At 37.2% G+C, this 27,080-nt stretch overlaps 1 protein-coding gene across 3 annotated transcripts in view; it reads left to right on the forward strand.

Annotated features, from left to right (window-relative positions):
* Positions 1 to 27,080, forward strand: part of ESRRG (estrogen related receptor gamma) — a 169,339-nt gene that overhangs the window by 141,376 nt on the left and 883 nt on the right. For all 3 annotated transcript variants that reach the window (XM_069459315.1, XM_069459314.1, XM_069459316.1), the window contains one exon: positions 16,637 to 16,906. In XM_069459315.1, coding sequence (XP_069315416.1) covers positions 16,637 to 16,906 — 270 coding nt within the window. The remainder of the gene's footprint in view (positions 1 to 16,636; positions 16,907 to 27,080) is intronic.

Below are 27,080 nucleotides of genomic sequence, written 5' to 3' on the forward strand. Positions count from 1 at the left end.
ACAGAATTATTGAAAATATCACGTGGAAAGGATTGGCACAAAAGAAGGAAGAGAGACCAGGGAGAAAGATGTGTCACAAGTGACAAAGGAGGAGGGAGCTTCGGGGTGGGAGAGAGGTATCACAGTGGACTTAATAGCCCAGAGAGACCAAATAGATCTGAACAGGTCATCACTGGTGACCACAGAATGACAGAGCTGGGACTCGATCCAGACTGTAGTGGATTGAAGATGAATAGCACTGGAGAAGTAGCTGTGTACCATTTTGTTAGGAATTTTGATGTTGCAGGGATACAGGGACCAGAGGGAGAGAAATATCCAGACAGAGACAGAAAGCGAGCTACGGACGTGGACCCAGTGTGGAGGGAAGATTCTATCAGAAGAGCAGGATGAAGGAATGGAACATGGGGAGAAGGAGAAATTTGTAAAGACAAGAAAGGGAGAGGCACCGAGCAGAAAATTGCTGGGACAAAATCTTCAAGGTGGCCAGAGCAGAGGATTGAGAACATAGTGAAGGCCTTCCTTGGGAAGAAGGAACAATCTCTCTAACTTAGAAACATGTGGGAACACATTAGGAATCAGTCCTAGTGCTGATGAGGAGGGGAAGCAGGACAAGGACATGTATATCTGATGTCCTCCATCTATCTGAAAAATTGGGAGGTGAGATCAAAATGGCAGAGTAGAATACAGTCAGCTGAGAAAGGGATTCAGGCTGAGAGACTGTCTATTCGTGTAGGGAAGGCTTGTGTTGGATCCCTGCTTTCCGTTGCCCATATCAAAGAGCATCAGAGTTGTTCAGTGGAATATACCATAGGCAAGAGCATCCAGTCTAGCAACCTTTTTGGTAGATGGGAAATTGAGCAATTCAGTGACTGGCTCAAGGTCACACAGCTCCTTAGTGGCTGGCATTGTACTGTAGCCAGTTTTTCTCACTCTTAATCCATACTTTTATTGAGCTATCTCAAATTGTACCTTCCAGAGACTTAATGCTACTTACACCAATATTACTTAATACATCCTTTTTTATATGCACCCCCTACTTACACACACACATACACCCTACCCCTCTGCTCATCACCTCAATCAACCTCAACTCAGCCTTCATGCATCCTGCTACCTTTTCTTGCCTGCCCTGCATGGCCCATCATTTCAGCTCGCAGACTGAATTGGGTTGGCCCTCTGATAAGCTTTTTCTTTGGGATGAGCCACATCACAGACTGGCTGTCTGGTCGTAGTCATGAAACGAGCCAGCATGAGGCTGATCCTAAGGACCGAGGACATCAGCTCTACTATGTTGCTGCCTCATCCCAAAGGCAGAGTTGAACTAGATGCTCCCTGGAGTGTAGCACTCAGGATGGTCAATTGAACCTCCTCGATGACCCTTTCACATTTAACTTGCTATTTAAAAGGACCTACGCTTAATTCCCCAAGAGAGATATGTTGGCAATGCATTAGGCAAAATAGTTGTATCAGTTCTTAGGCTACATGGATTCTTCCATTCCAGAATCAGTCACTACTTGTGAGCTATAAATGTTTTACTTGTATATGAATATGATTTTATTTGCCCCATGTACATTTCAACATGGATTTTTGTTCTTGAATTCTTATGTATTATTTAAAAATTTTTAATATCTGTGAAAGAGATATTTATGAGCTGTAATCTAATAGGTTTCAGAGTACTTATTTTGGGTTTCTGTATTAGTGGTATGTGCCGGGAATAAAATCCCATACACCTAGCCTTTTTTTTTTTCTTTTTGATTCCAGCACTGAAATAGATGTTAGGATATCTGAGTAGTTTCTGCCCTTTAAATAATGCACTAAATACAATGCTCATGGACACTCCTTCCTTCTCTCATTTGATTTCGAGATACAGAGAATAAATGAGATGTTCACTTGGGTTTCACTGTCTTTTGTGAAATCCACCCCATTCTGGAGTGCATGAGCAGGAAGCGCCGGAGGCGGCCTTCGTGGGGAGCATCTACCTTTCCCAAGTGTCTCATCCTCTCTCCTCTGTCATCCCCAGGCAGTGTGCCTGCATTTGTGTGCGTAGATTTATAGTTTATCTTTATCTATGGCTTCATCTGTAGGTAGCTATTATAGCCGCCTCGCCTGGATATTGTTTGGGCCTGATAGATCTGTCTGTAGTTCATCAAAGGGGAGCCGAGTGCCTAAAAGCCATCGGGTCCAGCTGAGGATGAAATACGAGCCATCAGCCTTGGTAATGGCTGTAAAATTTCATAATTACACGGCCTTTATTACATTGCATAATGATCCTGAAGCAGTATGGAACAATTAATTAAGATTTTCAACCGTGGCTCTTTCAGAAATTAAAAGGTGCTAGTAGCTGAGAAATGGGGATCTATCTTGTCCTAAAAGCATTAGGGATAGAAATACTTTCCAACGCACTTTTATTTTTTTGTTGACAGGAACGTCTTCTTAGGGAGCACGCATTAGTATACCGTACCTGTTACCTAATTTTTATTTCAACTTCAAAACTGATATTCTTTAAAAGGAATGGGAGGGAAAGAGACTAAGGATCTGTAGAACTCTCCCCAACTTCCCTTTCCTTTTCTTTGAAAAATTCTATTCAGCCTCCTGCTCTGACCATTTATCACATTTATGGTTGTTCATCTCTACACATTAAATAAATGCAGGCTCTGAGATAGGGGGTCAGTTAACTGCCTGCTACAGTGTACTGACCAAGGAGTTTTTCTTAGACACTCTCTCGTATCTTGAGGCATTAAAATTCTTTCAAGATCTCTATAGTTTTGACAGTCATCCCCAAAGGAAGACTTGACCGTTTCCATTTATTATTCTGTGAATGCAGCATGTCACATCTAATAGCTACCTTTTATTTTATTTTTTTTCATAATCCCATCTTCACACCCCATAAAGAGCAATTAAATTTGAGGAGGGTCTGTGAGAGCCACTAGGAATTTACTACACTTAAATAATAACAGAAACTAAAGAAAAATATACAGTGTGTATATACATGTATGTACATTTACACATACAAATTATGACCTGTTCTTGACTTTATTTTCTATGGCAAAGAAATTATGATTGAGATGGTTGGGTACAATAAAATACTAATGGAAAGATAGTGAAAAGAAGTCCAGTGTTTTTATTATGATGCTTCTGAGCCATATCTCAATCTTTCATCCATATACTCAATAAGAAATAAATATGCTTCCAGGAAACGTTATCAATGGTAATGTCAATTTAAATGAGAGAATATAAAAAAAGATTCCCCCCACCCCCACCGACTTCATTGTGATTTACACGTAACTCCTGGATATCTGTTCTCGTCAAGTATTATTGTTTTTAAATTGACAATCATCATATAACGTTTTACGGATCTAAATATTTCATGGGAGACTAAAACTTCCCTTGGGCCTCCCCAATAATAAACTTTCAGCAGAAAATTTGGAAAGGATTACGGGCTTCAAGGAGGAGCCGCTGCTCCGAGTAAATTCTCTTGTTGAGGCGTTTAGTCCCTTAATAGGAATTTTCTGATCCGCTGTCATTCTTGTTCACACACCGAGTGTCAGTGCCTCTAAAACACTTGTCATTCTTTAATGGAAACAAAATAGTCATTGCAGCCAGAGCCGCAATGTCATTCCCCTACCCCTTGCTGCGTCGGCAATAGTGAAAATGACAGAGCGGCTCTCAGTAGGGGTAATTAAAATGTAAATATTGATATTTTATTATTTGAAATTACTTTCCAGTGCGGCATTTAATATCTCTCCATCTGTGCGGCTCTGTTTAGCGGTCACTTTAGTGCAGCTCTGGGATACCAGGCAGCGGCTTGATCCCCGTTATGTCAAAATGCTTGTTGCTGCTTAATTTTGATATCTAATTAAGTGGAAAAGTACAGTCCACACTGTAATCCATGGCATCTTAACCAGCTGCTTGGGTATATTTAGAATTAATCTCCACTATGGAATCATCCTAATGTATGCAATTAAGAGTCTGCCGATGGCTAATTAGGTGTATTAGAATCAGGCAGCTTTTTTTTTTTTTTTTATCCTCCTTTTTTTCCCCCCTTTATTTTGGACCGTTGCAGACCTAAGATTCTCTTGCCTCCAGAGGTAGTCTTCATGCTACTCAAATCAAGTTAGGAAACAGTGCAACTTCCGAATAGGGTAATCGTCTTTTCCTTTGCTTATTTCCTGGAATCAACCTAATATACAAATTTCTAGCGTTTCTTGGGTTTATTTGCAGGGTCTCAGCGGCAGGAAAGGAAATGGTCACAGCACAAGAGAGAGGTGGGATACAATGATAAATGCATTTTCCAACAGATCAAAGCAGGGAGGCTGCGAGGCAGTGCTGTAGGTGCTCTTGTTCATTTGGGGAGGAGAAGAATTACAGCGTGAGAGCTTTTAACCGTGGCTACATTTGCCTCCTCCATTCTACTTTTGAATGGAAGAGCTTCTCGGAAAGAATTATTATAAGAGACACAGGTTTGGTTTGTAGATCATGTGTCCGTGGTAAATACAACAGGCAGCCTTTTAGTACTGATAACGATTCTGCATTCAAGTAGCTGAGGAATTCCGAAAGCTGCTGCGTTGTCTGATGTTTTTGTTTTTGTTTCGTTTTAACTTGGCCAGTCTGTCCAAACTGGGGACAGTGTAGAGTGGAAGAAGGGAGGGCTGCGAGGAATCGAAGGGGTTGCCTCTATTGTCAATGAGAAGATAACTAGTAGCCTCCCCAGTGGAACGTGTGCCAAGCCGTAATGACTTAGCTCTGCTTGAGCCAGCAAACGCCAGCCATGAACTTGGGAGTAAATATTCACAAACAGATCTTCATTAGCCACAGAGAAAAATAGTGTGAGAGCCTGACTTTAAAACTGAAATCTCAGAGCCAGAAATTCAGAGAAGCTGTTTTTCCATGCTGTCCAGAGCACAAATTATGCCCAGGTCTTTAAGCATAGATAGTGAGGATTTCTAATATTATTTGAATGTGGAGTTTCAGGGTCAGTGAGCTATAATTTCATATCGGTGACATGCATCTCATGGATAACATATTTCTTCTACGTTCTTTCATGAATACATATGACACTTTGTTTTTAATGGCCTGTGCTGTAAATCCTTTAACTTGTATTTATGCAGAAGACCTCCTGAATTTTTTTCTGCCTCTCCTCCTTCTAGGGCATATGTTAGAAACACTGAGTTATAGTTCTTTTCTATTTTAGGAAAATCCAGAAAAGCACACCTGAAGGATTTTCATTTTTTTCCTGCTTTACTTAGTTACAAGTAAAAGTGAGACCAGGGAAGATATCAATGTTAACGCCACAAACATTAAGTCTCTAATAATTAGTGCTTTTGTTGGCATTTGTATGTGTGCATCAAGGGCCAATTAGGTAAATCTCAAAAGATTTGGAAGTATGTTATTTAACATGAATATAGAAATTATAAGTTATTTTTCTATTAGAGATCTCAGAGAGAATTAATTCTTGGTCATTTCAGTGAAAGTACACAGATGATCACAGCTCTCTATTCTTTTGTACTTGGTAGCTTAAATCCAGTTTTCAAATTTTTAGGTAAACTCATATGAAATTAGCCAGGTTCTCACAATGCCTGTGCCATTCTGTGCCTTAACATGTGTGTAGGTGTGGCCTTCACAAATGAGAAAACTGTAACAAAAGGAACTGTTTGACAAGACACCCTGAGCCTTAAAGCCAGCAACTCTCTCTTCATTAATGCAAGCAGATGGATTGGGAGAAACTTTGAATTCTCACCTTCCTTGAATAGGCAGTGTTTAATCCAAAATCAAATTGGAGTGCACTGAGCACTTCCCTTTTCCTTCCAATTTTCTCTTTTGTACTACATCAGTAAATTAATAGATAAATAGAGACATATCTATATTAAATATATTTATCTATAGCTAGCTAGCCAGCTAATCCACAATAGCTTATTCCTAATTTATCTTACATGTAGAATATGCTTTTTAAAAGATTCTTACAATATTAGAACATTTATTATGTTGAGTCCCATATAACAGAAATGAAGCGGCCATGGCTAAGTTGCTATTCATAGATTTCCTCTAATTGTTGAATGTTCCTAAGAAAAGCAATTCACCTTTTACAAAAATTGTTGTTAAAGTTCATGTGTGGCAAAAGGAAAATTCATAAAAATTCATTTTTTTTATTTTAAATATATTTTTGGGTTAGAAACACAGTGAAAGAAATCAAATTTTAGAAAGTATATAGAAAGGTTAAAAATAACAATAATTTTTTGTTGTTGTTTTCTAAAATTAAGTAAAAATCACAGTTGGGATTTTCTCTCCGAGAGTTCTGAAGCGGTACATCTATCTCTTGCTGAAGGTTGTCAAATGACATGCTTTATTAATAACTTATTGGTTAGTTTCTTAAAACGTTAGATGATTGAAAAGCATATTTTTGATCCTAAAATTTATGTTAGCAAAATTCATCTTCTTGTGTTTATCCCTATATCTCTATTGTAAATGAAAAATTATAGTCTCCCACAGACATAATTTGTTTGCTTATAAATCTAAACACTCAGCTAAGTAACGTACAGTAAATGGACAAAGTTCATACCAAAATAATCTGAACCTACTCCAGCCTATTAAAAAAATATTTTTGTTCCCTGCTTCATTTCCTCAGGGTCCTACCTGTTTTCTTTTCGATTTGAATAGATCCTGCATTACTTGTAGGGATTATTTGCATAGGGCTATCTATAGCTGTGTTGATTCCTAGAGCAGGTGGAAACAGTTCCTCTTCGAAATTATTGTGTAAGGATGGATATAAAAACGAGTTTGATAAACCTGAAACATGTCTAAATGGCATTTAAATTACATTAATATCTACAAGTGCAGACACAATGAAAGGTCATAGCAGACAGGTACCATCTTCACTGTTTGTAAATGTCTAATTTGCTGTTTTAAAATGGAAAGGCCCCTCACTCCTGCCGCAGTGACTGTAGTGTTGCAAATACTTCTGACAAGTGGGTATTTACTTAGTTCGGATCCATTGTTCTAAAATGGACTCAGAAGGAGTTGCCCTGGGAATGCATTTTTATGGCCTTGCCCTCTCTTTACTGTTTTTTATTCAAGGAGAGGAAACCCATAATGATAAAAACCCAGAATTTCTCAATCTTCTTGCCATTTGTTTTTTAAGATGCGGGAAATGTCCTCATGAGCAGTTTTTACTTGGGCTTTACAAAAATTAGATTTGGAATTGCCTAAGAATTTATGATAAACAAAGAAAGAGATGCACAATATTTTATTCTTCCAAGTAGAAAAGGCAGTGAGCATCTGTTTTCAAACCTGACTTGACTAGGTTAGGATTTCAGAGGTTTACGATCCCAGCTACAAAAAATAAATTTATATATTGTTAAAATAATTATATAACTAGGATGAGATAGTCAAATTAATTACAGATACTTATAAATAATAAAAAAGTCATAGTGACATTATCGTGGAATTTGTTGTGGATGGTTATTTATAAATATAGGAGAAGCAGTTAGTCCATATGATTAAAATGTCAACTTTAATTATAAATTAAAGTGGAACTGGCTGAGGTAAAGGAATTTAGGCAGGACTTTATAAGAGTCTAAGTGGCTCCAAGTAAAATCCTATATACTATATAGGCACTTACAAGCAAAGAGCTTTACACAGAATCAGTGGCTTAATAAACACTCATTGAATTAATGAAAAATATTAGGCAACTTTTTTGGTTATGTATTGGTATATTTTTTGTGGATGAGGGATCTGATTTCTGGAATGGTCTCTCTATTCCCAACCTCCCATCTATTTGAAAGACAGTCAGTGAACTGCTGAGGAATTATCTATTCATTCATTTAGCACATATTTACTGATACCTGCCATGGGACAGGCAGGCACCTGCTGAAGGTGCCAGAAACACAGCAGGGAACAAAGCGGAGGAGGTCTCCACCCTCAAGAGCTCATAGAACGTGGCAAACCACTGTAGGAAGGACATGGATCTATCAGGCAGCGTATCCTCACATCCACACCCTTACTTCAGCTGTTACTTACACTTAGGTCTGCATCTCTTGCTCACATCTTTCCTTTCATCTTCACTTTTATATCTTACAACTGACCCAAGATGCTGCACAGTAACAAGGGTAATGGCAGTGAGAATGGAAAGGAGTGTGTGCATTTGAAAATGAATTTGGAAGTATGACAGAGAAAACTCGGTGATGGATCAATGAAGAGCTCAGAGGGAGGTGGCGGGTGGATGATGGAGCTTAAGGAAGTAGTGGAGCTATGGGTTTTGACATTGGGGTTGGGAAAATAAGCTCACTTTTCAACACATTAGGCCATCCACAGAGGAGTTACTAGGGGAGGAAATATGGCAGGAAAGGGAGAAAAGGGCCAAATAGTGAAAGAAATTCTATGTTGTGCCAGAGAGTTTTGGTTTTGTCCAATAAGAGATATGGAAGCCAGGAGAGCATTGGATCAGTGGATGGCATAGTTAGATTTCATATTTAAAAGATTGCTTGAATAGCCATGGGTAGAATGGAGGAAAAGGAAATACCAGATACAAGGATTTTGGTAAGGAGACTATTAAATTTACTGCTCCCCCTCCCCCAAAAAAAAAGATGATGAAGGCCTGATCAGAACTGCAGAAGGGAAAAAAGGAGAGAAAGTGATGGATACATTAGGAGGATGCATACAACCAAGCTCCAGTCTTTCCTTTTCTGCATATATAATACATATACTTTGATCAATCCTTATAGTATCTTTTTTCATTATGGTCTAATCTACTTTTACAATACTATAAAACCTTAGACAATAAGGATTATATCATAGTCATTTTGTATATTCTAATGATACTGAGCATAGTGCTTCACTCATAATAGATACTCTAAATATCAGTTGATTTGAATTTCATTATAATAGAATCATTGGAAACCTAATAACTTAGCGCTGGGATGAACCTTCAGGAGCATCTTTCCCACCTTCTTTTATAGGTGAGAGAGCAGAAACCAGAGAAGTTGAGTCATTCCTCGGGCTCTCACAGTTACTGGGTGGCGGAGGTGGCACCCGGTCTACTTTCTCCCAGTCCTGTAACCTTTGTCGGAGGTGCTCACCATCACCCAGACAGCCTTGTGCTTCATAAAAGCAGTTCTCAGCTTGTTACTCTGAATCCAAAAATGTTTTGAACTGGAACATTCTTCCGTGTCTAGTGTATATGTCGCATTTGACAGAGAAGGAGGTCAGCCATGGGTCTCTATTAGTTTGCTAGGGCTGCTGTAACAAAGTACCACAAACCTGGGTGGCTTAAACAACAGAAATTTATTGTCTCACAGTCCTGGAGGGTGGAAGTCCAAGATCAGGTGTCAGCAGGTTTGGTTCCTTCCCAGGGCCCTGAGGGAGAACCTGTTCCAACCCTCCCTCCTCTCTCTCTCAGCTTCTGGTAACCTCGGGCGTCCCCTGGCTTGTAGATGGCATTTTGTCTTTGTCTTCACATCATCTTCCTCTATTCCTGTCTATCTCTGTGTCCAGATTTCCCCCTTTTTGAAGATACAATCAGATTAGGGCCCACCTTAATGACCTCGTCTTGATCATCTGCAAAGACCCTATTTCCAAATAAGGTCACATTCACAGGTCCTGGAGGTTAGAACCCCAGCATCTTTCTTCAGGGGGTATACAATGCAACTCATAACAAGGGCCAAGTTAATGCCATTGGTTGTAGTCTGATCTCTAGAGCTCAAGGTCACTTTCCCCTCACTAGCCTCTTCCCTCACTATCACTTTATGAAAGGAAACCCTTATCTTTGGGGTATGTGATGCTATATATTTCCCACAGACCTTTTAAAAGCCTGTGGAAATGTCCGTCAGACTTACAGATCTCCAGAGTTCAAGATAGAGTCCATATGTGTCTATTTTGGAGACTCAATTTTTAAATTAAATATTAGACCAAATCTGATGCAAACTCCTTGGGAGCTTCCGTAAGAGGATAATGTCCATGTATCTGAAATGTTAGCTGGACTGGCTGTCCCGGAACTACTGGCCAGTGTCCTGCAACACCCTGTGATATTTCTTGATCTGGTCCTACAGCGATCGGTTAGAGCAAATCAAATTCAAGCGCTGATTCTTTTTCTTTTGAATTGGAAACATGGCTTCAAAACAATGCCTTTCCCTACTCAACATCCATCTAATCCCAAAGTGAGACTAAAAATGTCATTAAAAAAAAATTTTTTTTAAGAGCTCTACATTCTATGTCACTGCCTTCCTTTTTTCTTGATGGTCAAATTTCAGTCACATCAAAAAAGAGAACTTTACAGGCAGAACTTATTTCCAACTAGTAAAAAATAAAGGTTGTAGGAAAAAGAAAGCCATTAGATTTCCCTCTTTAAGGCAGCTCAGCCTATACTTGTCTCCGTGCCCCCCGACAATTTTTCTTTCTTCTTGGCTTAGATGAAAGGATGGAAGGAAAGTTGAGGTCAAGGAAGAGGGAGCTTGGGAAAAGCTAAGGGAATTATTTCAGATCTTCTCCAGTCATTCAGAAGTGATAAGTAAGGGTAAGTACGGACTTCCAAAGAGGAACCGCATGCTCCGTGTGGCTAGTTTTTATATTCTTAGCAGGCATTCATCAGCCCTACCTATAGTCCTTCTTTCTATTTTTTTTTTTTTTTTTTTGAGACAGAGTCTCACTCTGTTGCCCAGGCTAGAGTGAATGCCATGGCATCAGCCTAGCTCACAGCAACCTCAAACTCCTCAGCTTAAGCGATCCTCCTGCCTCAGCCTCCCGAGTAGCTGGGACTACAGGCATGCGCCACCATGCCCGGCTAATTTTTTCTATATATTTTTAGTTGGCCAAATAATTTCTTTCTATTTTTAGTAGAGACGGGGTCTCGCTCTTGCTCAGGCTGGTCTCCAACTCCTGAGCTCCAGCGATCTGCCCGCCTCGGCCTTCCAGAGTGCTAGGATTACAGGCGTGAGCCACCGCGCCCGGCCTATAGTCCTTCTTTCAAAGTGGGTTGGCAGTTGTTAAACAGCCATCCACTCAAGGGAAAAAAAAAAAAAACCAAAACTCCCATCATCATTTTGAGGCTTTCCTGTGTTGCCACTTGGAATATTTTTTTCTTAGCAGCTGTTGTACTTTTAATTTTTCTAGCAAGCTGGACTGGGAAAAAAGGAACAATCACTGAAGAGAGCATTTCACCAGTGCCATGGGGGCATGTTTTCAATTTCTGTGCCCAGGAGCGGGCTAATTGTAAACCCATGTGACTGTCTCCATACTTAGCATGAGTGGTCAGTGGTCAGTTACACCTGTAAACTCAGTTCACGGTGATAGTTCTGGCTTAGAATGCAGTTCTATTCTCCCTGCATTTAGTTTATCACAGCTACCAAAATCATCTTCTCAATTTAATAGAAGGTGGTCAATTCTGCCACTTATATATAAAGTAGTATTCAAATCTGAGTCTGCCTTGCAGTTTTAGGGAATTTGTGTTTATACTGTGAAACCACTATTTCAAAATAACGGTTCCATAAAATCTATGTGAAACCGACTTGAAGTATTAAAAACAGAACTAAAGAAACAGCTTTCTCATGGCATCAACAAATGTTCAAACAGATGATTATATTAGCAAGCAAGGGAGCTATTTCCCATTTTTCCCAATTATTCTTACATTTTACCCATACCAAATGTTATCGGGTCTAAATTATTGAAATCTGGATTATGGTCAGCATGAAAGAGTAAAGATTCAAAGAATAGAATTGTATGTATTGTATCTAATGCTTAAGTACAAATATAATATACATTATCATCCCTTTTAAAGAAAATTTTTAAAGAAAACATTGCTGATAGCACCATGTAGATGTCCCAGCCTTCACTTCAGCAGTTAACCATCTGTAGCTGCTTAACTCCAGCTCCTAGTGAGTTCTAGTCTATGGAAAAAAATATATATATATGTCTCCTACAAGACCCTGAGCTATGTGTTTTGTGAATCATAGAACACGTGATACATCAGCCCATATGTGAAAATAGCAACTGGCTTAAAAATACAAAGTTAATTTATCTCTAACAAGGGCAATGCATCTGTGCATCTACTGGTAGCTAAGACCAAATCTTAGTGCCACTATTATTCTTTCCTTCCCTCATTCCTGTAAACATTAGGTTTATTTGTACAGGAGAGAAAGAATCTAGCTTTTGCTACATTGCTCAATCACCTTCTCCAAACGAACTTTGTTTGTGATCTCAGCGAGTCGTTATGGCATAATTACCATTCTAGCATGATATGCTCTCTGTTGAAAAGTGTCAATTTTTTTTGTGCAACAGAAAAGCTACAGTTCAAAAACCGTGAGCAGGCAAATCAATGCCATGATTAACTGATATTAACAGACACTCTGAAGATTTAAAATGCTTTTTCTCTATTTCAAGCATGCAGCCGAGACGAAAATGCCTTGCAGGGGTTAAACCCAAATGCCTGTGCTGCAGCCTATTTCTGTCAACACTCTGTTCAGGAAATAAACATTTATGCTTTCTGAAATGAAAGTGTATTTTTGAAGACTAGCCGTCAGATATTTTTTGCCCTTCACACTTTCAAATGCTTAGCCTTTTTTGTAAGTTGACTGCAAAGTGCATCAGTTTGCCAGGCTAAAAAAAAAGTGCTTGATGAGTGCCCATGGCACCACTGTCAACCTCCGAAGTTTCTAGAAGAAGAATGCAAGAGAGTTGGCACAAAACATGCTTTCTTCAAGCCTATTACCTCAGGGGTACCTGCCTCTTGAGATGCTTTTCAATCCTTCCAAATGATGTTATTCCCAACTGTCATCTGGTTTATTTGGAGCACACTGTATTGCAGATAAACATGCTATTTAACTGCAGGTCAAGGTAGACAGTCATTCTGCTAGCAAAATGCCTGAGATACATTAAATGGCACTGACTTCAGGACGGAGATGAAGAGAGATCCGAATTGTCAGTGATATGCACGGAGTAGACCGTAGTTGGGGAAGAAAAAATGTGCCATGGTATCAGTATATTTTAAAAAGCTGTAATATGGCCGAACATTTAAAACTATAACCTGTCACACACTAAAGATGAAGATCCAGGGATGTACAAAACATGAAGTTCAAACGACACAGCTGCAAAGCATATTTTATTTCACTTGGGAAAGAGGCTTCTCTGCAAAGATAGCTAAATGTTACAGATGATAAGGACCTCTAACTTGGAGCCCGATAGCTATAAAACACCATTAAAATGCCTAGGAAAAACACAAACATGTAATTATCATTTGGATACCAGTATGTGTAAGCCAATAGAGCAATCATGTTTTTAGAAAAGTTCTTAGACTTAGTTTATTAAAACATGCATTTTCATTTCAGGCCTTGGTCATTTTGCTCAGTTCTATTGATAAAAATATCCATCTTATCCATATGTTTTTATGTATGTGTAATATAGCTAGTACTTATTCCTAAAGGACAGGTAAAATGATTTTATGGAATTAAGATAAAACCCCTATGATGTATTTGGCCTCCGTAGTGACAAGATGAACATGGCTATCTCCTAACAAGGCTGTCTCACTACTGCTCGGGCATTTGGGCAGGAGAGCTCTTTGTGGCAGCTTCCAGATTGCTTTGGTTTGGTAGTAAAGAGTTAAAATGACAGACAGTTGTTTCTAGACAAGAAGAAATAGAAATCCAGACTTTTATTTTGCAAAGCGTGGGTTGTCCTTTTTCCTATGGATTTACAAAAATTACACTTCCTTTAGTCAGCTGAAATAGACTTGAGGATATCAAGCAAGCAAACCTTTTGTGCTATATCCATCTCCCCATGCTCCCTGACCAAAAAAGGAACCTTTCCTTTACCTTTTCCCCTTCTCTTTATTTCATAGAAAAGCAAAAGGAAAAGTTAGATTTGCAGGAAGGATAAACACACACACACTACACACACATGCACACACACACACACACACCCCCATCAACACAGGGAAAGCAACTTGCAGGATGAACCTAAAAAAAATGAAATTTTATTGCTTTTTGCTTAATTAAACCCCAAAGAAAAGTGCGAAACGTTGTTATGGCTGAAGCATTGTTAATTTGTAAATCACAGGGACAAAGGGGCCCCGGTGCAACTTTAAAGTTTCCGTGCACGTAAATGTCGATAGCGTGCCTTCTCCATCATCAGCACTAAATTCACATTGATGCCTCTTTTCTTCTCTGTATTGATCCTTCCATGAGAACGTAGATTTGTATCTGTTAATTAATGCGTCCTGAAACAGCGTTTGTATTAATCAGGTAGATAAGAAAAATTGGATGCCTGCACCCCCCTGACAACCGTAAAAGTGCTGGCCCTGATAAAATCGTGGATGGACCTCAATAAAAAAGTTCCTCCTTCCACTCAATAAACTAATCATCCTGCTTTTAATTATTCGGCAGAAAGATGTGTGGAGATTGGAGAATGTGTAAATCTATTTACTAACAGCAGTGTCTGGGAGGGAGAATAGGGCTGTCACAGGAAGGTGCTGCGGGCTATGCGCTCTGTCCATCTGCTGCTGCACACAAACTGCTGCTTGGGAGCATGAAAAGAACAAGGAAACTAAGGCCAATTGAAAAGACCCGTTTCTTTTTGCCTATAACTTTGCAGACGATCATTTCCTTTTTTTTTTTTTTTTCTTTTGTCTGTTTCATTTACAAAAGAAATTCCTACTTAGTCTCTTTTCTTGAGTTCGAGATTTGGATTTGCATTGCACCTTTTTTCTCGGGGAGGGGAATAGAAAAAAGGGCAGTGTGGCTTTTGTTTGTTTGTTTGTGAGTATGACATTCCATTTTCGAAAGCACCTGGTTTCAAGCCCACTCAGTTTAAATAGTTATTTTTCTCTTTTGAATCCCTGTTTAAAATGTTATCAGCTTTTTATATCTCTGATTCTAGGAGGAAATTTACTAATTTAACCCCAAATTGCAATGACAAAAAAATAAAGAATAAGAAAAAATAGACTTACATGGCCAGTCCAAAGGAAAAACCCTGTGAAATAACATGTAAGCACCTTGATAAACAATGAAAGAAATGCTTTTTACACATGCCTTAAAGACTCCCCTAAGAAAATCTTGACTAATCCCTTTTGATGATTTTATTAAGTGCTTATAGTTCATGGTACCATATGGAAAACCAGTAGTTTCACCAATAGGTCAGGAAATTATCTTCTTTTCTTTATTATGCTGTAGTTTCTAATATCATATGGGACATGTACAAATTGATATGAATAAAAAGGACAGCAACAATGTCCATAAGCAAGAGTCTAAAAAGGTTGGGTATCAGTGGCTATTTATGTTTGAGTAATAATGTCTAGAAGGGGAATAAAAATAGATTTCTTAAGTTGTGTTATTAAAAATGATCCTCGCTTCTGTAGAATTACTGGTGGTAGGACCTTCAACCATGGTGCCATTGTCCTCAAAAACCATGGGTGGGTAGTCACCCTTGGAATTCTTGGGCATACCCTTGGAAATGAAAGTGAAGTTTTAAGGAACACTTCTTTTTTAGGACTCTTGGAAGAAGCATCTGATCATGAGGTATCTACACTAAGACTTCCTTTTAGAATATACATCTTGTCCCTATGAGATATAAATATATATCTTTACTCCTAAGTAGGTTTAATTATACTGCTTCCTCTTTTCCTGTTGAACAACATTTTTTTTAATATTTTTTGCATATGTTTTCTCAAGTTCAGAAGGGACTTTAAATATGCATGTATGAATTCAGCCCAGATTTGCACTAAAGAATTGAAGGAGTCAACCAGATAATTCAGATAAAAATAATATATAATATAGCAACAGTTACTGAATGCATGCTGTAAATTAGTGTTTAGGTACATGTTATTTTATATTTCCCAAATGCAAAATTTTAAAGTACAAGTTAATTGTCTTGTTCAAGGCGAAAGAGGCAATACCTAAGTAGAGCCTATATTGACATTCAGAATCTGGTTCTGTTCATATCCTTTCTACCAAACCCCATTACCTGTATATTTAAGTTTTAGTATAACTAGATCTTAAGAATGAATTGTGGCTTTTCTACTTGGTGAGGAAGCCAGGCTGCCAAGTATTCCACTTTCTTCTATGCTTAAAATCACCATTTTAAAAAGAAATTCATGATAAACATCAGTGGGGGCAAAATATCTAATTAAGAAGGCTCATCTGGTTTTAACTCACCATCCACTGTGCTTTTGACTATTTATTATAGAGAAATGTTTCTGAGTTGTACTGTACTCTGTGGCCTAAATTGTTTTCTTTTTTTTTTTCACTTTTTTTTTTACCTTTATGTTGTTTATTAATAGTAGTTTTTAGAGATAAGATAGTTGAAAATCTGACTTGCTTTCTTTCCTTAAGACATTCCTAAGGATTTCAGCCAGAAATCAAGTGTTCTTAAAGATCACATCGTATTTTCTCTTCAAATGAAGGAAAGAAAACTACTTCTCTATTATATTCCCCTTAACCTTGTCTATAAAACCTATAGAAAATACCCACAAATTGAGGAAGCTAGTTTGTGACTTTTACTTTGCTGTTCAAAAAGTGATCAGGGGAAAATTTTAAGAGCTTCTAATCAAAGCTCAGCAAATTTTGAGCACTGATGCAGAAGCCAGCCACCATATGAAACTAATGTTGCATTATGAAATTATGGCTTTAAAGTAACTTGATCTGCCCATCTTTCCATGCAGGCTTCTCCACGCTGTCCCTGGCGGACCAGATGAGCCTTCTGCAGAGCGCTTGGATGGAAATTTTGATCCTGGGTGTCGTATACCGATCTCTTTCATTTGAGGATGAACTTGTCTATGCAGACGATTATATAATGGATGAAGACCAGTCCAAATTAGCAGGCCTTCTTGATCTAAATAATGCTATCCTGCAGCTTGTAAAGAAATACAAGAGCATGAAGCTGGAGAAAGAAGAATTTGTCACCCTGAAAGCTATCGCTCTTGCTAATTCAGGTTGGCATATTGACATCGTGGTTGTTACATTTTTTAATATGTTAGTTTTACCCCTTCCCTTAACTTCTTCAGGGATTTACTAGACCTAGTTTGTAAATTCTGTACAAGTCAGCAAAATTATAATCAGTATAGCTTTCTAGTGAAAAGTTAGAAATAAGAAAAATACACTTATTGGGAATTATTTTCATTTTACTTGCTTATTGAAAGCTGTGAAACTTTTATCAATTAATGCATTTACAATTTGAATCATAGCAAAGCAAAAGCTCTTGTAGGAATAGGATAAACAGACACTCTTGGGACAAAATTATCTCCATTGGCTTTTATGCATAAGTCAAAATTAGGGAATGGTGGATACACACAAATCAGTCTTTCCTCTCAAAAATGCAAATTTCGCAATTGGCAAAATATATTTAGTGTTGCTTTTAATTTTGATTATCAAAGAATACTCTGTTTTTTCACATTCTGGAGTTCTCTAGAAGTCAAATTCTGCTAAAGGAGTATTTCCCTCAAAGATATTACCTATGCAGTAAGGGTTAAGAATTATGGGAATAAATGTTCTTTACATTTGAACTGAAATGTGCTAAAATAGAGAGCAACCTCTGATAAGTAAAAATCGTTGGTGCTTTGTTGTTTTTTCCCTTTGTGCCTCTCCTAATGCTTTATTATGGTCTTAAGTCTCTTTTAGCATTTGCATAAAGTTCAGGATAGATCCCTCCTTAATGACGTGCCGATCATTAGATACCTGCGTGTCAATAACATGCTCTGATGCTATGTACCATTGACAGTCACACCGTGCCCCTCCATCTGCTTTTGTTTTGACCCTATCTTTGAACTTTATCTTGGTTGCCGGCCAGTAGTTTTCCCTTTAATTACAAGAAGGAAACTGTCAATAAAATCTGTTAAATGGGATGCAATGAGTGGCTTGAATGGGCGGACGGCTATTTGTTCAAATTCTGCAGCATTCAAGGTATTGACAGTTTGTTTTCTGGGGCCATATGTGACGATCAATCTCAGGCTGGGCTCAGCCGCGCTGAAAAATGAAAAACCAGATTGCTTTTGCTTACTTGTGGATGACGACTTTGTGATTTGGCGCGGTCCTAGTGAGATGAGACCTTCTGCCCAAATTGCCCCCATGAGAGCCAGGGACGCGTGACTGTTTTTAGAAATAATTTTTAATTGATTTTGTAATTAACAGTTCATCTACAATATTGATGCATGAATCCTTGGACTGATAGGAGGGAAATTGTTTTCAACAATGAAGTTGTACTTTCCTATTTGTCTTCATAATGGAGTTTAGCATTTCACAGTTTTAATTGTGAATATAAACCTCTTCCTCACATCATTCACCCCTGTGCTCCCACTCCCCTGTGAAACTGTAAAATATGATTCCTTATGACAAATGACATTGTTGTTATAAACCCTCAAGACCCCCTTGCCCTGCTCTCTAGCAGATCAAAGTGGGAGATGGGATGGAAATTCTCTGAGGATTTATTAGTTTGTATGGATTTCGCATTATAGAATCTCTCGTAATTAGATGAAAGATTTTACAGCAATGGTTTTGGGAAGAATTTTTATTTGGTAATCATGAAACAATTCTGACTTAAAACATTTACTTTGTCAATTGTTTTTAAAATATAGGAAGCATGTTTTGTATCTTTTATGTTTCAAATTGCTTTTTAAAATTATTAACTAATCATGAATGCTGAGCAATGCTAAAACTTTTATCATCAAAATTGCTAAAATTTTATAATTTTAGATGTTGGGTGTATACTTTATGGCTAAGCATTATAATTTAGAGTACCTAAATTAATTAGTAGCAGCATTTCTGTCTGTGTTGCTTAGAAGTATAATCATTAATATATCTATTTTGCTATATAAATGTTCTAATCCCACATATTCTACTGTTTGGGAGAGGAAATGACCTACTTTACTGCAGTGACTGATGATGATTAGAAACTCTCTATGTAAAGAACTAGTTAGTTTATTTTCTTATGTAAAGCCCCAAATAGTTAACTAGCCCTCCCTTTTTCTTCTGTCATAGTAGTTGAGTTGGCATTGCTTCTTCTTAGAAAAAGTCTTCTTGTAACAAAATTTTCTCACAGATGATTGTAGCATTCATTTAGCCTCTCAATACCAAGAAAGAATCAACTGAATCAGAGCCCATACTGAAGAAGAAATGATTAAGTACTATTTTAATGTCTAAATCGTGCCACCTCCCCTGTGTGGCCTTTTTCTCACCCACACAACCTGCAAGCCCCCCACCATTTTAGTTCGGGGTAAACCACTCAGAAAGTAATTTTCTTTGATACTGTCAGTATGATGCTATCTTATTCCATTTTTCATCATTATTTGGAGAACAGCAATAAATTTAAGGAGTCATTCTTACTTAGATTCAAAGTAAGATTCTTAAACTGCTCATAAACATATCCATATGAAAATATTTTAATGCTTTCCATAGATACCCTAGAAATCTCCCAGATTTATTTTTTTTTTATTTTTGTTTTTTTAGTATTTAGGAATTCCGGGTTAATATAAGTGACTTTCTGTGCAAAAAATCTATTTTAGTGTTAGTTATGTAGATATTTTGGCTTTCCCTGTATGGCTGTAGGTATTAACAACCATTGTCTCATTTGTCTAAATTTCAGCTTATTTTAAACATCTGTCTTTATTCAATAATTACAAATGTTGTGCTTATGCTTGGGAAACAGGCAATTGGTTTCCCAATAATGGCTGTCATATTTTTTGCAGCCATGTTTCTGTCATTTGTGAATTTGGGAATACTTATAACACCAGAACATCATTGCAAGCATATTCCCTATCTTTAGGTATATGGCCAAAACAACAATAGATCATGACCTAATTTTGCAATTCTCGCACTCAAATATTTGAAAACCCTAAATAGTGGTTCCAGTTACATTTGAAAATAGGCAACTTAGAGACTCACTTAAGCTATGTATCCTTTTATTTTTTTAGTATTAACAACCTCTTGAGCAATTATTGCATCACTAATATATCTATATGAGATTGAATTTAAAAAGAAAAATCTAGGTCACAATTTTAATATTGTAATTTTTAGGCCCCAGTTTTCTCATGCATGCACCAAGAGGTTTGACTAATCTCAAGTTCTTTCCATTTTGGGGATCCTATGATTCTATAATTAATTTTATCTCTATTGGAAAATATAGTAAAGTATTCCTATAAGCATTTAGGATAAGGTTATATCATGGGATTCTATTCTCTTGCGTGGGTCTGTCGATTCTTACGTGTAAGAATTTCTTTGAAACTATATTCTGGAAAAGCATAAGTGGTTTAAGACTATGAATCACTTTATTCTGACCATTCTCTGTTGCTCAAGTCACAAGACCTTCAAATCCCATAGCTGCCACTCATATCCCCGACCTTTCTTACCCCTGTCCTACCCCCAATCTGAAGCCAGGCAAACCCAAACCATTCCAAGAATAAACATGTTTAAAGTTGAGTTTTCTGTTTCTCTTCTACACATTATTTCCAGAATAAAAGCCCCCACTGATATATAGCTACAAGTAATATGTTGGTCATCAACTTAAAGTCATGAGTAATTATAATGACCTCATGACAGCATTCTGTTTTCCCTGAGGACAAATGGTGTATGTGCAGACTTGTGTGATTTCAAGGGTGATTGTTGTAGTAGACTGAAATGGGGGCCAGTTTTAATTAGGATATTTGGGCCCTTATATAAGTTTGGCCTAGTCTTTCTCAATCTTTTTTCATTATTACTCTTTTAGGAGAGTGCTTTAGATATGATTTTCCTAATAACCCCCAAGGAAGTATTAATACCACAAATAAACTATATATCTGTTTATGTACTATATATATATATATATATGCATTTTTCCTAAGAAGAGAATTTTTTTTCTACTCTCTAATTCCAAATCTCACCTCCTTTGAGAAAACATGGTTTGACCATATAACTGTTTTCTTATCTGTAAAATAAGGCAGATGAATTAAATAATGTGTAACATCCCCTAAATGCCCTAAAAGTTTGAGGTTGGTTACTTTTAAGTAAAGGTGGTGAGAGTTTGAGATACATACATATATATATATATTTATATTTATATGTACACAGAGTGAAACTTAGCCATTATCCAATTTAACTAAAATTTTGACTAAATTTGATGATGTGATAGTCTGGAGATAAGATTTAGCTGTTGGTCAAGAGATTATCTTTTTTCAAAATCTTTCTTTAGACATTTCTTATGTCCCTACCGGGGAATCTCATTTTATTCCTACAACATGCCTATGTGGTAGACTGTCCAATATCATTTTACAGGTATCTGAAGTAAGCTGATAAAAGATGTGTGGCTACTATGAGGCAGATAGTTGGACCTTCTGTCTCTTGCTATTAATGAGCTATTTTTTTTTTCTACAAATAATTATATACCATGTCTTTTAAAGGGTCAATGCAGAAGCCTTGAGCTATTGCAATCTCACATCTGGGAAGCTAAATTAGTATTTAGTTTAATTTAGAATTTTGTGCCTACTTCTCTATCTTGCCATCTTCTTGGGGTTATGGTATATAAAATCACCCAGGAAAGTGACAAACAGAATTAGAGATGAAATATTTACCATGAGATTGTAGCATTTTGTAAGAAATGAATATATGTAGGTTTTTGTGGCAGGTAGATGTTTTTTCCTAACTTTTACTCAGATCAAACCATATTAATAGTATCAGGTAAATAAGAAAACCAAATTACAACTTCCCATCTCCTGGTCTACTTTTCTTTAGTTTTTACTCAAGTCTGCCATGACTATTTGGATAATTTTAATTTTATTTAAGATGATGTATTTGGGAAGTGATTTTTTAAAAATTCAATACAGCACTTAAATTTCAAAGAAATTATGATATTGCAAATGTTTAGGTAAAAAATAAAAGCTGGCTCTTAAATGTTTCTTTTCACGCTCAATGATTACTATGCTCTGGCAAGTTAATGGAAACATTTGCTGCAAATATCTTTGTGCTTCCAGCCTGGGAAATAAGCACATAAAATACTTTGCAGTCGCCCATTTCCGGGTAGTGACTATCACGTAACACCTTTTTCACGTACAGGTCTTAAAATAATGAGCTGTTACAAAATGTTATTAGCATGGTACAGATCATCTCTGATGTGCTGGAAGGTTGAACTCTTCACCACCCAAGTTGGTGTCAACACTTATTTATTCAGTATGCTGTAATTTTCTTGACCACTTCTAGTCAAAGGAGTTAGAAAGCTCCTGAAAAAGTGTACGGTATGGAGAGAGAGAGAAATCAAGAGAAGGCCTTGAGTAAGGATCTAGAAAAGATCTAGCAGGGAAATCTCATTATGCAAAGTAAAATAACCATGATAACAGTAATCTGGAATTTGTAAGGGAACCCTGGAGGAAAGAAACCTGACTATGGAGGTTTTCTGTGGTTTAGCATTTTATATAAATATAGTAAGAGTGATTGGTGTGGCTGGTGTAGATGTAGGAGAAACCTGGCTTTTTAGCCAGAACGAGAAATGAGGAAAACCTGCCTCCTGAAAACCTAAATGTATCTTAATGAAAAGCTGTGAAATTGGAAATTCTATTCTTTTCACCATAGTTGAGCACAAAATCAGAATTATTCTTACTCTTTCTAATATTCGAATCATAACTTCTCTGGGTTGGAAAAGACCTAGAAAGTTTTTTGACCCAGCTCCCTATTGGATATATGAACAGCTTCCTTAGTATTTCTGCTTCATGTTTCTACAGCCTTTATGGGAATACTGCTTGATTCGCTGCTTTCTAGAAGAGAGCATCATTCCATTAGCAGTTTCTCATTCTATCTAGCTCTCTCACACCATTCTAATGTAAAAGAAAACACAAATTTTGAAAAAACACACAAAATGTGTAACTTAATGAATATATTAGTTTCCTATGCTGCTGTAACAAATCATCACAACTTGATGGCTTTAAACAACACAAGCTTATTCTCTTCCAGTTCTGGAGGTCAGACGTCAATTGGTTCCACTTGGGTCTAAGACAAGGTGTGGACAGGGCTGTACTCCCTCTGGAGGTTCTGGGGGACAGTCTGTTTCCTTGTCTTTTCCAGCTCCCAGAGCTACATTCCTTGGCTCAGGGCACCTTCTTCCATCTCAAAAATCAGCAGTCTGGCATTTTGCCTCAGTGGTAACATTGCCTTCTTCTTCCTTTGCCCCCCAACCCCTTTTAAAAACATTCTTGCTTTCATTGAGGGCCCACCTGGATAATCCAGGATAATCCCTCATATTAAAATCCTTAATTTACTCACACCTACAAAGTTCATTATGCCATAACATTCACATATTCCAGAGATGATGGCCTGGATATCTCTGGGGCCATTTTTCAGCCTACCACAATGAGTATATATGCACGGTCAAAAAATAAAATTTTGAGACGAATCTCAAAATCCCTTCCAGGTGTCTTGTCCCATCTCAGCCCGCTCCCTTCCCGCAAAAGTAACCACTATCCTGTCTCGATGTTTATAGTCATCAATTCCTTGTATCTTATTATGGTTTTGTTACTAAATGTGTATCTTTAGTTCTTACAATTTAGTATTGATCATTTATGAAAAAGAAAAATTCTTATGGATAGATCTTTAAGTCTCCCTTAATCTAAAAGCTCCTCCTTCATTTTCATTTTCTTCTACTTTGTCTGTTGAAGACGCCAGAGAATTTGACCTACAGGGCTTCCCACAGTCTGAATATTGATGATTGCATACTCTTGTTCGTCATGTTTCTCTACCCTTTGCATGTTTTGCAAATCAGCCACTGGATCCAGAGACTTAATCAGACTCAGGTTCTATCCCTGTGACATCTATAGGTGGTGTGTTGCTCACTGGGAGGCACATACTGTCTGGTGGTCTCTCTCTCTCTGTAATGTTAGCAACTGCTGATGTTCATTACCTGAATTCATTAACCACTGGGGGTTGCAACATGGTGATGTGTAATTTTCTAGTTTTTCTTTTCCTTTTTCATTCAGTAGTTGGAATATTTATAAAGTAATGCTTTCTCTTATGTCTTATTTGGTTACCAGTGATACAGCTTATGTAGGAAAATTAGTATAAATGCTTGTTATTTCTCTTAAATAATTGGTGTCCTGTGTTTTTAATGTTGTTATAAACACATGTATTCAAGCATACTGAATGGATTTTAATCGCAATGGTGATCCTTTTTGGAACTCAAATCGTCCCATTTTTGTCACTGAGAACTTCTTCACGTTGGCTTCTAGAATCTTTTTGAATGACCTAGTAGTTGTAGATACTATGCTTCCTATTTGATATGACAAGATAGTCCATATTCATTTTAAATGTTTAGTGGCTAAGACCTTGAATCAGATTACAGCTGGAGGTACAATCTTCTGTTGGCCATTCTTCCTAGGCCCCTTCAGTGGACATAGCTAGGAAAACATACACGCACAGACCTGAGTGTGCATGTGTGTGTGTGTGAGAGAGAGAGAGAGAGTGAGACTATGTATTTTGGAGATACTCGGTCACCTAATTTTGCTGTAAATGTCCATTGACTTTTTAGTTTTGCCATCTAGTTGCTCTGTTTTTTCTGTGCAGATTTGGAGAGATTAAATAATTTCTACTATCTGTGTTACTTAAGAGCCAATTTGCTGTGGCAGTCAACCAGTGTTCTTCAGTACCCTAGCTGATTACCACCCAAAGGATCACTCTGTTAGATTTATCATAAATTGCATATAGAAATTTTGAGGCACAGATTCTCTTTTAGAAAATAGACGTTTGCTCACTTCTCTATTCTTTCCATCATGTTCTGTTTCATTCCTTTAATGATTGGAGAGAGTTGCACTGATCCTACCCTTATTGCCCCACCTCCTGTAGGCAGTTTACAAAGCCCAAAGATCAGCACCTGTGTTCCACAGAAAAGATTACTCTCAGTGTGTTGACTCTGAATATACTGTGTCTCTATCTAATATTCACTTCCATCCTCAAAATGAGATTTGGCACCATTGAGAAAGTATTGCCAAGAATGAGCTATCAGTTCTGAAGACAGTTTCTAATAGGACTTGGGTATTCTGGAGTAGCTATGTCCATGCCCACAATGAGTAATATTTTTATCATAGAGAAGGGTAGTGTTTCACTCTAGGGAAGATATAAAAATAAAATCTCCTTTTGCAATGGCTCTAGGTCTCATTCAATTTGGAGCTATAAGTATAAAGATATCTAGCCATCTTCCCAAAGTAAGCAATCTGAACTAAACACATTCCTTTAAGATCCCCTTCACAGAGTAAAATATTGGAAGTTACAAAAGGGCACTATTTTATTATTAGGTGTTGAAACTTAATATATGGGCAATAATGTATATAATATAATTAGTATATGTATCATTTGCACTCTGATTATCTTTTAAAATCGTGATTCTTTTTGAATAGCATTCATTTGTCTTATTGTCTAATTCAGTAGTTCTCAACCCTGGCTTGGCAGTAGAATCACTTAGATTTTTAACAATAATGTTGTCCTGGGTCCATCCCCAATATTCTGATTTAATTGATCTGGGATTGGGCCAGTTTTTTAAGAGCTCCAAGTTTTTAAGAGCTCATCTAGTGTTTTTAACATGCAGCCTAGCCCTGTCTAGTTAATTCATAAACTGATGAGCTCCATTAAGTTTAGCTGGTTCTCATTAGCACAAATACTAGGAGTTTTTCTTTTAAAGCATAGTTAAAAAGAAACCAGCATCAACAACTAAAGCTAAAAAATTGCTTAAATTAATGCCAGTTCTATTGAGCCTGGCAACGTGTAAATTTAGCCCAAAGAATGAAACAGAGATTAAAGCCACAGAGCCAGAACTTGAACTAGGATCCCTAATGTAGATTAATATTTTCTTCAGCAGTCTGCCCGCTGAATCATGGTCTAATTAAATAGTTCAGATTTAGTGAGTTTGCATTTAAAGTATTAGCAGATCTGAGAATGGGTAAAGCTAAAATGAGTTAGAATCTTTTCTGTAAATGGGAAGTTAAATTATCATAGTAATTTGATTAAATCATTTTTAAATCTCTCAAGCTAAATCACAGCCTTTAAAGAATAGTTTGAAGTCTTAATTGCTGTTTGTGAACATATCTCTCTGCTATTTGTTCTCGCCTCATTTCCTGTGACATCCTATAATATATCTCCTGCCGGGTAAGAGTACTAGGAAAGGGAGGAGCTGCAGTGAGGGCTGAGGTAGCCGTGTAGCTGACTTCAAGGGTTCAAAGATACGCCACATAGAAAAAGGAAATTTATCCTGTATCTGTCCAATACCAGAGCATCATCTCCATGACTGTTTTTCCATCAGTAACATTACTGAGCCTCAGACAACTTCAGAAAGCATGTGTGCTCATTTCTAAGAGGTGACACCAAAGGAAGTGGATGAAATTGCCATGCTGAGAGGAACTAGACTGGAGAGAGGCTGGGTAGAAACAGTCCACAGGGAGAGGCCAAGTGTATGTTGGGGACTGTCTTAAGTTTCACTCCAGGCCACCACTATCAACACCATTTCCCACTTTGAAGAATTCCTTTTTTTTTTTTGGCTCTACCAGGCTGACGCTGAGTCTTGAGCAGGACATACTTACAAACAAATATATTCCAGATTAAAATGTTTCATTTAGTACCTAATGTAAATAGTGGTCAATTCACCAATGACATGGTGAAATGATTCAAAATGACAATGTAAATGAGAAAATAAACAAAATGCAAAGAACGTTAAAAAACATGTTCCTAGTTATATTTGTCTATCTTTTAATCACTTTGCCATAATTTTTTATTATATGTTTAGCCACTTGATTTAAAATTATATTTCCTCTCTTTGTTCATGTGATCTATATTTGAATTGTATGAAAGATTAGGCTAACTACATATATCTTAGAGCTCAGCATTCTCAGAGAACTAGAATTATTAAACGTGAAGAATCCCCCAAAGACTCCATTATGTGTAATTAACAGATAAACTGTCATCAGAATCAATAAAACGTGCTAAATGATTCAAACTTGTATATAATTAAGTGTCTGCTTTAGAGCTAGAGCTGTAACTTTTATTTTTTCCCCACATCTCACATTTCTCACAAGAATAATTGTGGCAACCTTGTTAACCCTTTCTTTGCTTGACTGAATTAGATTTTCAAATTAGTCATTTAAGGGCAAAGTTCACCTTTACAAATGTGAA

The sequence above is a fragment of the Eulemur rufifrons genome, chromosome 27 (assembly GCF_041146395.1).
Source record: "Eulemur rufifrons isolate Redbay chromosome 27, OSU_ERuf_1, whole genome shotgun sequence".
In the NCBI taxonomy this organism is placed as follows: domain Eukaryota; kingdom Metazoa; phylum Chordata; class Mammalia; order Primates; family Lemuridae; genus Eulemur; species Eulemur rufifrons.